The following is a 14234-nucleotide window of genomic DNA, read 5'->3' as shown; positions in this document are numbered from 1 at the left end:
CTTACACTTTTCCTGACTTCTGAAAGACAGTCTTGTGCCATTGATTCCATGTGAGTCTGAAACAGCCAATCCCTTATTCAGGAAGGAATCTTTCCCTGTCCTTCAAACACAATAATTCAGATTCAGCCTTGTTCTAGCTCAGCTACAGCCAAGTGCCAAACTTTCAATTTCTGAGTAAGGTCAAAGAGAAGTTAGCTGAATAAGGGATTGGCTGTTTCAAGCTCACATGGAATCAATGGCACAAGACTGTCTTTCAGAAGTATTTTTTTTTTGTTTATCTAATTGAAGCTATTATCCTAGATGGACATGATCTGAATGTGGACTTGTTGTCAATGGATAGAACATATGCATCCTTTTTTCTCACCCTAGACTTCTCTGAAGCGCTTGACAATGTCAACTGTAAGACAGTGTTCTCATGTCTCAGAGTGGCAGGAGAGGTCCAGGGTAATACACTAAAATTGCTAGAATCCTTTCTGGAGGGACTTGCCCAACAAGTAGCGATGGGAAACGGCACCTCCTAAACCGCTTATTTGTGGAGTCTGCAAAGATCAGTTCTCTCTCTCTCTGCTCCTGTACAACATTTACACACACCTAATAAGTGAGCTGATCAGACAACATGGATTAATGCCAAAAATATGCAGCTGATTCACAGCTTTAACTATCCTTTATCACAGATTATCACAATTCTACCATTAATATGGCCCAGGGCTAGGATGAAATTAGCCCATGTATGAAGAAAGCTGGTTGAAACTGAACCTGAGCACAACAGAGATGGTGCTTGTTGTCAGAGGAAAGCATTTGGAAATTTCAACCATAGTACTGTCTCCTTTGGTTGAAGACATGCACCCAAAATTTGTCAGTTCAGTCCATGGCTTAGGTGTGCTCCTGAATTCCTTATTGACACTAAGCACTTTTGCAGCAGCATATTAGAGTAATGCTTAGTTCCGTCTCTTGTTGGCTATGAGACTCCATCTCATTCTGGCAAACAGTGACCTGCCTCAGTTGCTCACGCCTTCATAACCTCCCAACTGAATTTGAGTATTGCAATATACTTGGTCACGAAGTGGACACAAAACATTATAACTGACCTCTGCAGGAATGCATTGCATTCCTATACAGTGGAATTTTAGAGCTACAAACACTTTGGCAATGGAGATTGTAACTCTGAAATGTTCATAACTCTGAACTAGGGATGTTAAATTTAGTTTAATCAACTAATAGACTAGTTGTTAAAATTTCCATTGATTAGTTGATAAACAGGGGAGCCTCAGTGGGATTAACTCCCGGCCCCAGGAGCCAACCCGGCTGTGGCTCTGCCTTTTAAATGTATTAAGAGCCTTCGTGTAACCCTTTATGTCTCTAGCTAGATTGAGCTTATTTTGTGCCTTTGCCTTTCTGATCTTGCCCCTGCATACCTGTGTTGTGTGCTTATATTCATCCTGTGTAATTTGATCTAGTTTCCACTTTTTATGATTCCTTTTTGATTTTTAGATCATGCAAGATCTGGTTAAGCCAAAGCAGTCTTTTGCCATACTTTCTGTCTTTCCTACACAGTGGAATAGTTTACTTTGGGCCCTTAATACTGTCCCTTTATGCAGGAGCCTGGCATATGGAGCAACAGGGCTGCCCAGCCAGGGGCCAGAAGCCCAGTGTATGGTGGTAAGGCCACCTGGCAGGGCAGAGGGGACCAACAGCCGGGGTGGAGCTGGGCAGGAGGCCAGTGGCACTGGTGGTAGGAGGGCCAGAAATGGCCTCCCCTTGTCTGACAAAATCACTCATCCTGGACTGGTCAGGTCCTGAGGGTGCTGTACCAGGCAGGACCATTAAATAACCTATTTATTTATTTTGTCTGTCTTTGCTACTGCTTGATGGCATACTTCTGGTTCCATATGAGGTGTGTGTTTGACTGATTGCTTTGTAACTCTGGTGTTCATAAACCCAAGGTTCTACTTTTCTGGCTTCTCATAGAACAAGGGTGGGGAGCCTTTTCTGGGTCAGGGGCCGCTGACTCAGAAAAATCAGTTGGGGGCCAGGGGTTACAGGGAAGCAGCAGGAGGCTGGAGTGCCAATGCGGGTTCCCCAATGCTGTGGGAACCCCTAAGCCTCGAGGGCCAGATCCAGACAATCTAGAGGCCCCATCTGGCCCCTGGGCCTTGGGTTTGCCACCCCTGCCATAGAATATTGAATCAATATTCAATATCTCTGTACTTTACAATATTCTTGATGGCCTGAGTCTAGAGTATTAAAAGATTTTCTTCTAAAGCTGGGGGATGAAGACCATGCTTAACAAGTTAATTTCTCTGGTGCAATGGATTTTTCCTTCATGTATGAGCTTTATCCTTAATATAGAGACAGAGCTTTCTGAAGTCTTCACTTGAAACTGTAGAATGAATTCCCACAAGAACTCCGAACCAGTACAAACAAACCTTGCCACCTTCTACTATACATGCAAGGAGCACTTCTTTATCCTTCCCTTCCCTAACATTAACATATAATAACGTGTCTGTGCACATGCCCTTGTTGATAATTTAAAAAAATATTAAAATGAGATGTTTCATATTAATCTAATTTCCTTCTTTAATGGTGTTACCGTCTTAGTAGGGAAGCAGAAGGTGTAATCTCTCTTGATTTTAGTATGACTTTTGACAGTCCCACATCACATTTTCATAAGCAAACTATGGAAATGTGGTCTAAATGACATTTTACTGTAAGTTGGATGCACAATTGGTTGAAAGACTACTGAAGAGTAGTTATCAACCTTTTGCTGTCAAACTGAAGGCATATCTAGTGGTGTTTTGTAGGGGTCATTCCTGGGTGTGGTACTATTCAGTGTTTTTTTGTTTGTTTTTCCATTAATGACTTGGGTAATGGAGTGGAGAGTAGGGATGTGAATGACTAGTCAACTATACAATAAGCAGATAGTTGACACACTAGTCGACTAGTTGCTCCCTCTTTCCTCCTTTCCCCACACCCCCCGTTGCTGCCTCTATCAGAAAGAGGCAGCAAGGAGGAGGAAGAGAAGAGGGGAGCTTCAAAGTGGCAGTGCTGCATGGAGCCTGGCGTGTTTCAAGAGGCAGGGCTGCTTGAGTCCCCTGCTAGCCCTGTGTTCCCTGCAGCGCTTTGGCCTTTAAAGTGTAGCAACAGCCCTGGGACTGTTTTAACTATTCAATTAACAATTAATTGTATTGACTATTCAATTAACCAATTAATCTAAATTTAATATGCCTAGTGGAGAGTGCATTTATGAAAATTGGAGGTGACACCAAACTGCGAATTTTGCTAGCATTTTGGAAGGCAAAGTTAGAATTCAAAATTATCTTCTCAAAATGAAGCATTGGCCTGAATTCAACAAGATAAAATTCAATAAAGACAAGTACAAAGTACTTACAAAGGAAAAGTCAAATGCATAACTATAAAACTATTTAGGTGGTAATACTGGTGAAAAGGATTTGGAGGTTATAGCGAATCACAAATTATATGAATCAATGCAGTTGTGTGAAAGACTAATATTCTAGGGTTTACCATTGAAATGTTGCATCTAAGAAATGGGAAGTAACTGTCCCTCTCTACCCAGCACTGGTGAGGCTTCAGCTGGAGTATTGTTTCCAGTTCTGGGCACTAAACTTGAAGAAAAAAATGGAGAGAGCCTAAAGAGCTACAAAAATGATGCAAGGTTTAGAAAACCTGACCTATAAGGAAAGATTAAAATTATCGGAATGTTTAATCTTGAGAAAAGAAGACTAAAGGGGGATCTTAGGGGGATCTTATAAGTCTTCCAGTATGGTAAGTGCTATTATAAAGAGGATAGTGATCAATTGTTCTGCATGTCTGCTGAAGGCTTAATAATAGGCTTAATCTGCAGAAAAGGAGATTTAGGTTAGATGTTAGGAAAAACGTTTTAATTATAAGGGCATTTAAGCTCTGAAATAGGCAAAGTCCCTTCCAGCTCTGTATTTTTGTGATTATGTACTCTTCTCCATCCAGGCAAAGGTTAAAAGAACAAATATGTGACAGATGTGAGACATGAACAGTGATAAATGTTATATCTACTCTATATTTGGGACAGTTTCTATTTGTGTGTCCTTCTGTGTCTATCAGTCTCCCATCTGGGGTACATGCACCCCTACCCCGGCTGTGCCCGCTGCACGGCCATGGACAGGCGTATCTCACCTGGCGTCAAGCTACTGAGGTGAGAGAAGGCTGGGGTTGTCCTCTTTCCTTGAGGTAGCCTGATACTGAACCCCTTAGCTCCAGCCTCACTCCAGAACATTGATTTAAATGAAGAAAAACAAAATTTATTTGTGTTGAGAACCCGAGTAATGCTGGGTAAATCTTCTAGTAAGAACCTATAGAGAATAGATGACTACACCATATAGAAAATAGTTGATGTTACTGGCCCATAACCTGATTTTTTCCCCATGTCCTTAGTGACTAATTAATATATTTGAAGACATCTGGATTGGCTTGTGAATGACTGAACTGAAAAAGCTTCTAAATTTGTATGGCATATTCACAACAAATAATTTAACCAGTTTTAACTAGAGGCCTATCAGGCAGCTGATGGAACAGTTTTATTTTTTCCTATCATTGAAGCTAAATGTGTGGTAAAGTTTTATGTTCACCTATTTCCTCTTCTTGTTAAGCATTTTCTCAAAAAAAAAAAAAAAAATCCATATGTACCCATCCTTTCTGCGTCAGGTATTAATCTTCAGTACTGGCAGTTGCCTGCTTTTCATAGGACTAATTTAATTTAAACAACATTATCTGTTAACAGATGGTTGGAGTTATTACTAAAATGCTATTTGAACTCAGAAACTTGAATGTCAATTACTTTATTTTTGTTTAGGGTAGGGTAATAGAGCCCCTGAAGGACTTCCACAAGGATGAAGTAAGAGTGCTAGGGAGAGAACTTGGCCTCCCAGAAGATCTGGTCTCAAGGCATCCATTCCCAGGTATGGTATTTAGGATTAGTGTAATTTAGGGATGTTAAGGACCAGTCAACTAGTCGACTATCCGATAAGCAAATGCTTATCAGATAATGGACAGGATAGATGACTAGTCACCACCCCCTTGCTGTCTCTATCAGATAGAGGCAGCAAGGGTGGGAGGAGGAGATGGAGGTACTTAAAGCGGCAGTGCTGCACAGAGCCCGCGGTCAGCTCTGGCATCAAGCTCTTCGCATCATTTCAAAGCAGCAGCGCTGCATGGAGCCTGGGATCAGCTGGACCCCAGGCTCAGAGCGGCATTGCTGCTTGGAAACACCGCCACAGCGTTTCAAAGTGGCAGCGCCGCACAGAGCCCGGTGTCAATGGAGGAGTCCCCAGCTGACCCCGGGTTTCGGTGCTTTCACCTTTGAAGTATAGCAACAGCCATGAGGCTTTGCTACACTGCAAAGGTGCCCTATCAACTAATTAGTCAATTACATGATACTTAACATCCTTAGTGTAATTCATTAAAGTCAATGACAACAAATGGTACTAGTGCTCAGAATAAGTTTTATATTTTCATATAAGAAAAGATCTCTACAGTGTTAAGATAGGAACTTGATATCATCTACTATGGCTTTATATTCAAGCAGATTTTGTATTTTCTAGAGATGAAGCACTCATTATAAGAGAGTGTGCTTATAGTGATAAAGAATTATTAGTCTGGTTGCTTTTTTTATATGCTTTCTATTTCAGCTCCATAGGCCAAAAACTCCATTAACAGTGAAGTGTAACTGAATACTATTTGTACGGTCTAATTTGGAACACTAATATAAGTCATTCCTTTCCAGGAACAATTTATTTTTTGTAGAAATAAGGGACTATAAGAGATAGCAAAAGTTCTTGACCAGACAGTCTCAGAATTGTGTTAGAGAAAACTGAACCCTCCTAAAAGGGTTGGTGTAGTTTTTAAAATATGCTAGGAACAAAAGTAGTCTCATAGTTTTTGCAGTTGATAGTAGCTGGCAGGTGGCACAAACCAGCCTATTAGTAGCACAAGTACTATATAAAGCTATGAATTAGTTTAGGAGTACCACTGCCTTTGTATTGCAAGAGCTGTCATTAGGATACTGAGCCAAATTAAAAGCAATTTTGTGATAATCAGCTTTGAAGGCAGTTCCACTGTCAGCATTATTCAGTGATGTGTTAGACTTGTAATTGTGAAGTTTTTCTCAGATCTCCACAACTTTTGCATGCAAGTTATATAACAAGAGGAGGCAGTGGCGACTGTCTCATCATTGCTGTAATTACAGTCTTTTCTATTTGTAGCAAAACGTCAGAGGCACTAACCACTGCCTGACATAACCATGTACTTTAGGATGTAGGTAAACAATGTCTGGATGTACAAGTTAAGTAACCAAAGTGCTGCTTCAGAGCAGATTTTGTGTATGGAACAAACTTGATAAAAATTTTGTTAAGCTAACTAATACTGCAGATCAGCAAAATAAACAAACTCTACTTAACGATAAAGCTGTCTCTTCTGAGATGCATATAGAACATTTTAAATGTGACTGTTCACTTGCATGTTCTTTACTGTAATATTGGTTTAACTTTGCATTTCAGGTCCTGGCCTAGCAATCAGAGTAATATGTGCTGAAGAACCTTATGTTTGCAAAGACTTCCCTGAAACTAACAATATTTTGAAAATAGTAGCAGATTTTTCTGCAAGTGTTAAAAAGGTAATTAAATATTGTTGAAACTGAAGAAGGTTGGTCTCTTGGGAACCAAAAACGTGAAAGAAATATGAATGGTAATTCTTTGAAGTATTAGGGTGATATTTATAGTATACTAGCAGTAGTAAGGCTTAAAAAAAATAAAATGTACATGCTTTATTTAAATAATGACACTTGGTAGGGAGTGGAGGATGCAGGAGGTTAGATGTGTGAGGGGCTCGGAGTAAGGAGTGGAGGGTTCAGGAGTCAGGTGGGGAATTGGGGCTCAGGGCATGGGGCGGGGGTTCAGGAGACAGAGCAGGGGGCTGAGAGGTGTGCACGGGGCTAAGGGCAGGGGGTTGGATGTATGTAGGAGCTCAGGGGAGCGGATTCATTGAGTTAGGTCAGGGGGTGGGGAGGATTCAAGAACTAAGAGGTCAACAAATGAAATTAATAGGCAGCGTGTTTAAAACAAACAAACGGAAGTATTTCCTCACACAATGCACTGACAGTCTGGAATTCTTTGCCAGAGGATGTTATGAAAGCCAAGACTATAACAGAGTTAAAAAAGAACTAGATAAATTCATGGAGGATAAGACAATCATTGGCTACTAGCAAGGATAGGCACAGATTGTATCTCTAGCCTCTGCCAGAAGCTGAGAGGGGATGGATCACTTGATGATTACCTGTTCTGTTCATTTTCTCTGGGGCACCTGGCATTTGTCACTTTTGGAAGACAGCATACTGGGCTTATGTCTTATCTTCTTAAGTTGTATGCTGCATTGTTTGAGAAGTGCTGTTTGATACTTAATTTGTGCCAACTTGAAGATTTTCTGCATAGTCAGCATTATTGGTGATATAATAAAACTGTGTTTAAATGTTTAATGTGTTTTTAGAAAAAGAAAAAGTTAATTTTGTATTACTCTATAGCAGCAGTTCCCATCCACTGGTCTGAGGACTGCTGGCAGGCTGTGAACCCCTGCCTGCTGGGCTGCAGCACTCAGCTGGGGGCGTGGTCTGGCAATGGGCCGCAGTGAGGCTGTCCCTATTGGAGCGGGCTGCAATGAGGCTGTTCCTACTGGGGGACCTCAGCATGGCCCAATTCCAGCTCCACGGCAGCCGCATGGCCTCACTGGCGGGGCTGCGGGGCAGGTGGCTGCCCCATGTACCGCAGCTGGAACTGGGCTGTAGTGAGGCTATCCCTACTTGGGCAGCCTCACCAAGGCCCCGATTCCAGCTCCGTGGCAGCCAAATGACAAAATCCCTGTAGCTTGACAAAGGAAACAACATGACTAACACAAGTAGGCCTTTTTGAATAAATTGGTTTTAATTACCGGTACACCACAGAGTACAGTGCTCACTTTATTATTTGTTATTACAAATATTTGCACTGTAAGAAGGATAACAATGCAGAGCCGTGTGGACTAATGCACTTTCATTTCATCAGCTGACTCAGATGCCATCAACAGAAATTTATTCATTATTTTGTTATGAGAATTATCAGCATGGAAGTGTATCATCTAGAATGTTAGTCCAAGTATGAAGGGGTAAATAAACGTTAGCATATCTGGAACATTAAATACCCTGCAATTCTGGCTATAACAGTGCTAGGTGAATGTCCATTCACACTTTAGGTGACATTATAAGTAAGAAGCAGGCAGCATTATTTCCTGTAAATGTAAACAAACTTGTTTGTCTGAGTGAATTACTGAACAAGCAGGAGAACAGAGTGGATGTATATCAGGAGTGGGCAAAAAAGCCTCTCTGTTCCTGAGCGCTGCCATTTTTAAGTGCCCCGTAGTTCGAACTACCTGCCCACGGCTACACGTGGCACGGGCTAGGTAGTTCGAATTAAAGCTCCTAATTTGAACTACCCTTACTCCTCCTGCAACTCCTACCGTTACTCCTCCGGGCGGCGCCCGGGAACATGCAAATGAAGCCTGGGATATTTAAATCCCAGGCTTCATTTGCAAGTTCGAATGACTACATTAGCCACCCTAGTTTGAACTAGGGTGGCTAGTGTAGACATACCCTAAGTGTGGTTCTCCATTGCAGGGTGGGGGCAGACTTTGCATGGTCCCCCCCTCTCTTAGATGCTGATTGACCTGGGGGCCCGGGGTGGGAGCATGCAAAGTCTCCCACCATCAGGGGGACAGGCACCTGGAGGGAACTGCCAAGCTGTTCTGAACAGCTAGAGGTTCTCTTGGCGTGGGCGGGGGCAAAGACTTCATGCACTCCCCCACCCACAGACCAGTCAAGGTCTGTGGGTGGAGAAGCAAGGAAGTGTCCTGGCATTGCCCCTTCAGAAATTTCTGAAGTGGCCCCTGCTGAGAAATTACTTCCCACCCGTGATTTATATTCTCTAATGTTCTACATGGGCTTGGTTTTGAGTGCAGTTATGTAAATAAAAAATTCTACATTTGTAAGTTGCATTTGCACGATGAAGAGATTGTATTACAAGTATGTGTATGAGGAGAATTGAAAAGTACTATTTCTTTAGTTTATCATTTTTACAGTGCAAATATTTGTAATTCAATAATAATATAAAGTGAACACTGGACACTTTGTGTTCTCTTTTGTAATTGAAATCAGTATATTAGAAAATGTAGAAAAAAAATCCCAATATTTATTGTACATTTTAATTGGTATCGTATCCTATTGTTTAAAATTGTGATTAAATTTTTTAATCTTATGATTCATTGCTTCTTTTTAACAATGTATGATTTTGATCTTCACATCCACGCAATGACATGTATTGTGTGTGTACAGATGCGATGTAAAATATCATGCGACCGCTTAAAACGAATCACCATAATGAATATTCAAATACTCAAATCAATTAATTACTATAGCAAATATGCAAATGTTTCAGTGGCAGTCTGCCAAAAGTTTTTGAATGAGTTTGCTGGTCTGCGGTATAAAAAAGGTTGAGAGCCACTGCTCTACAGTATCAGAATGGGTTGTTTAGCTAGAACAATCTAAAAATTACTGTGCTAAGAGAACTTATGTGACTGTTTCCAGCCATATAGTATTAGCAGAAAATAGTAGTTGTATTTTTTTTAAATTTACCTGCATGAACTGTCATTGGTCTTTTAGATCATAATGTGAGAAGTAAGGGTCTGATATACTTGAGGGATGTAATACGCAGGAATTCTGAGCACTGGAGTACATTAGTAGTGTATCATTTTCCTCTATTTGCAGTAATTACCATATGATAACTTCAGCTACATCTGTCTAGCTGAAAAAGGCTTCAAATTAGCTATCAGAAGTTACACTGAGAACAATGTGTTCATCACACCTGGCCATAGGTTGCTGATGAATTATCTGATCACCAGTGGCCTAATTGGAGTGTCAAGATTATTGTCGCCTTTATGAGGATGCTGCTGTCTCATGCATCTGGAAGAAATAGCATACATGGAAATCGCAGTGAATGATAGCTTTAAGTTATTTTTCTTTCTAGATGTGGCTTAAATCTGCTTATGCCGTTAGACTGTACTGTTCCTCATAATCCTTAAGATTTGTTAAAATAAAACTTTTTCATTGCTCTACAATGAATAAAGATATCATAAATGTAGAGTGTAAACCAACAGTTGGCTGCATAAATATTTATAACTTTTATCTGAATGTGTCTTTTTATAAAAATTATGAAAAGTTATTTTCTGCCCCCTTGCACAGCCACACACTCTGTTGCAAAGGGTCAAAGCATGCACGACTGAAGAGGACCAAGAGAAACTGATGCAGATCACAAGCCTACATTCACTGAATGCCTTCTTGCTGCCAATCAAAACTGTGGGAGTGCAGGTTAGTGGAGTGAGTCTGCAGAGGTGTTGAAGGTTGCTTATGCTGAATACAAAAGACTGCAATGTAATATAATCAATAATTAATGCTTTAAGAATAAAAATGAAGAAAATACCATGTCCCTAGGAAAGAAAATTAAGAGAAGGCACAAGATACTACTTCTAATTTATAACTTATTTTTTGTTGATGTGTGGGTCTTCAGGTAATCTGATGTCCTCAGGAAGTTTATTCAGGCCTTACGTAAGTGTCTATCCAGCTGACTGAAATTCTTAAGATTAGGTAACACCTCTGAGATGCTGTGCCAAAAGATTTATACTACCCATTTGACCTATTTATATGTTCATTATAATTAAAAAGAAAACTCCAAAACCAAGAGCATTAACACCAAACAGCTTGCCTTTATTACATTTGTGTTTTTGACATGACATTTCAAGGATTCTCCTGACTTTTTTGTGACTGTTATGTTTGATTGTTATCTATTCTCATTAGTTCTTTTGAGATCAGTTTCATAGGGTACAGTGTCTTGGTTACTTGCTTTAAATGGAACTATTTTCTGCATTTGCATTAGTATAGCAATTATGGATATGCATGCCAAGTGCTCTTCTAATATCAATGAGTTTTTAAAAATAAGTTATTTTTGTTGAAATTAAATATTTACATATTACCAAACAGAAGTGCAGAATAGGCTTAAATGCCTTCTTCCACCTTGATAGGTGCTTACAGTATTATTTATGCATGGCAAGGTCATTTAATTAAATTTAGTGGAAAGTGGTGTGGTGTGTTTAGTGGAAAGTAGTGTGTTCAGCCTACCTCTTTTGTGGGGGTTGGCCTTGCAATATTAGGCAAATGTTTTGTTAGAGTTTTGTTAGATGGCATTGGTTATGTTTCGAAAATATTTTGTGATTTGGGGCATTTTTAATACAAGTTGTACCTCCCTAAACCAGAACTCTCTGGATCATAGAGCCTAAGGTCAGGGAGCCTTGGGGCATGGAGCTCTGGAAGCATGGGGAGCCTCGCATCAGGGAGCTCAGGAAGCTCCGACAGCTCAGGGAGCTATTGTAATGCAGCCCAGAGCTCAGGTGGTATGAAGAGTTCCGGCCATGCAGCCAGAAACCCCACAGTAGGGCGCTCAGGCAGTGCTGGGAACTCCAGGGGTACAGTCAGAAGCCCTGTGGTAGAGGCTCAGGCAGTGTTGGGAGCCGTGCAACAAGGGGTTTCAGCGGCGGAGCTGGGAATCCTGGAGCAGAGGGATCCGGCTGCAGGGCCAGAGCCAGCAGCACAGTCGTCTGAAGGCGGTATATCTGGCTGGGCCGGAAGCAGAGCCAGTGGGAGCCTGGTGGCAGAGGACCTCCTCTGGTCCGGCAAATTCCCTTGTTCAGCACGGGTCAGTCCCCAATGTGCCATATGGAGGTCCAACCTGTAGAACTAGCTTGAATTCATAAAATAATGTTAAAAGTTTGAAGAGATGGCAGCACTGGAAACTAAGAATGAAATACTGTCTTTTAAATTCTTCATAGAATAGCATAATTTTGCTGAATATTTAATATTTAAGTTCAATATTCAGAGACCCTTCCAGTATCCAGGAATTGCAAGGCAAATTAAAGATATAGGTTCAAGTTCTGCCTAAGCTATAGTCAGGCAGTCATATTGATTTCAGTGGGCTTATAATTGTTAATTTTACATCAACAATTCAACATTTTAGTTTTCTAACTTGATTTTTAACAGCTATGAAATAATTGGGAAAGTATTGTATATTGTTTTATATGTTAATTGTTTGATTATTGATGGTTCACTTTTTGTTATTTCCTAGGGTGATTGTCGCTCATATAGCTATGTTTGTGGGATCTCAAGTAAAGATACTCCGCACTGGGAGTCACTTATGTTCCTAGCCAGGCTCATACCGCGTATGTGCCACAACATTAACAGGTATATATTCTCAATTTGGTATGCAATAATTATCTTTGTTTTTGTCAGTTTATTAATAATTATTGTGCCTATATTGCAGAAATTAGAACAAAGGTTAGAAACTGAGAACTGAAAGTAGCTAATATAACTTAAGTGTTTTCCTTTTAAACATTATGAGATTTAGTTATAATCACTGTCCAATGAATTTTGATGTGCAGTTATTCCAAAAATGCACAGACTTGAAATACTCATCAGTATGTTTTCTCCCCTGGTGATGGTCACTTGATAAGACAAAATAGAGTAAAACTTGTATAAGGCCCCATTTTGCTAGGCAATCTGCTATTTTGCATGGCTGCTCCAAACAATGAATGGACTTATTGGATGCAATTTAGAAAATATTTTGGCTTGTCCTAACTCAGCTGTCACTGATGTTACTTGTAAAACTCCCATTGACTTAAATAGGACCTGTGTTAAGCCAACACTAAGCAATATAAATAGTTCAGTTTGTTCCACCTGTGTTAGAAAACTACCTCTGTTAAACATCAGATTTGCTAGCCCTTTGAGTGTCTGAAGACATCTTTTTCTTTACTATGAAATATTAATTCCATCTGTTTATCACTGATCTAATTAGACAGTGCCTAAGAAAGGTCTAGGTGCACTTTGCTATAGAAATTTATATATGGCAATGTAGCAATAGTGCCATTCAAGCTAATAGTTAAAAGAGTTGTGGCTTGAAAGGAGATAAATGTTCTTGGTTCCCTTAACCTGGTAGTGCTGTCTGTTATTAATGTTGCATGACATTTTTCATTATAAGATACTATTTTTAATTTCTTATAATTTTAACTAAGTTTTCCATGCCAGGTGTCTGCCTCAAGCTGCTTTTTTGGTGGGGAAACTTCAGCCAACACAGTTCAGCCATTTCCAAGAATGAGGCTATGGAAAAATATGTTTTGTACATAGTAAATTCTGGTGACCTCTATTTTAAAAAGCTCTGCATTAGAGTAGGTATTTGATATTTGGCAGATGCTTTACTTTGTCTCAGGATGAGCCTTTTTGTTGTTCCTTTGAAAATCTGCTGAAGTCTGGCCTTTGAAAAATAAATGACAGTTCACAGTTGCTCAGCTAAATTTTCTGAAAATGCCATCTTCACTGAGTATGCTTGGGCCTCTTGCAGCTCCTAGTACTGATAACACTACTGCTATATTTACATGATAGCCAGAATCAGTGGAGTGGAGATCGATGTATCAGCAATCAGTTTAGTGGGTCTAATGAAGACCCACCAAATTGACCTCAGATTGCTCTCCAGGTGTCCCCTGTACTCTGCCCCCAATGAGAAGAGTAAGGTAAGTTGATGGGAGATCTCCGGTCAACCCCACACAGTGTAGATACTGAATTAACTTGACCTAAACTATGTCAATTCCAGCTGTGTTGTTCATGTAGTTGGAGTTGCTTACCTTATGTTGACTTACTGTGGTAGTGTAGACCTACCCTACGCATGCACCATTCCAAAGGATATGCTATGGCCTGGAATCTTTTTCCCCCTGTAAAGGCTGTTCTTAGCTGGTGTGGGATTAGACATTGGAACTAGAGCAGTGAGTCCCTCTCTCCAGTGCTCTCAGTGATCTCCCTACTAGCATCTAAGCCAGGAGTTGGCAACTTTTTCAAACCAAAAAGCCAAACTCATCAAAATTCAAAGCAAGTAGTCAACAGAGACATTATAAGAATATCCATTTGCATGACTGAAAATATACAACTTAATGTTATTGATAATTGATATAATGATTGATTAATAGCATAAATGAAACATACTCACAGACTTTATTTAATGGGACTTCTGCTATTGCATCTTTTCACACATTTCTTTGGAGTTTACATCATAACTGGTCAAATCCAG

General features: G+C 40.2%; 1 protein-coding gene across 2 annotated transcripts in view; it reads left to right on the top strand.

Moving 5' to 3' along the window:
• Positions 1-14234, top strand: part of GMPS (guanosine monophosphate synthase) — a 74356-nt gene that overhangs the window by 33932 nt on the left and 26190 nt on the right. For both annotated transcript variants that reach the window (XM_075937754.2, XM_025184864.3), the window contains exons 10-13: positions 4847-4952; positions 6549-6664; positions 10313-10438; positions 12246-12361. In XM_075937754.2, coding sequence (XP_075793869.1) covers positions 4847-4952; positions 6549-6664; positions 10313-10438; positions 12246-12361 — 464 coding nt within the window. The remainder of the gene's footprint in view (positions 1-4846; positions 4953-6548; positions 6665-10312; positions 10439-12245; positions 12362-14234) is intronic.

Source organism: Pelodiscus sinensis, chromosome 10 (assembly GCF_052426305.1).
Source record: "Pelodiscus sinensis isolate ZL-2025 chromosome 10, ASM5242630v1, whole genome shotgun sequence".
NCBI classification, from domain to species: domain Eukaryota; kingdom Metazoa; phylum Chordata; order Testudines; family Trionychidae; genus Pelodiscus; species Pelodiscus sinensis.
The sequence above is the reverse complement of the archived record's forward strand: the minus strand, read 5'-3'. Positions and strand labels throughout refer to the sequence as shown.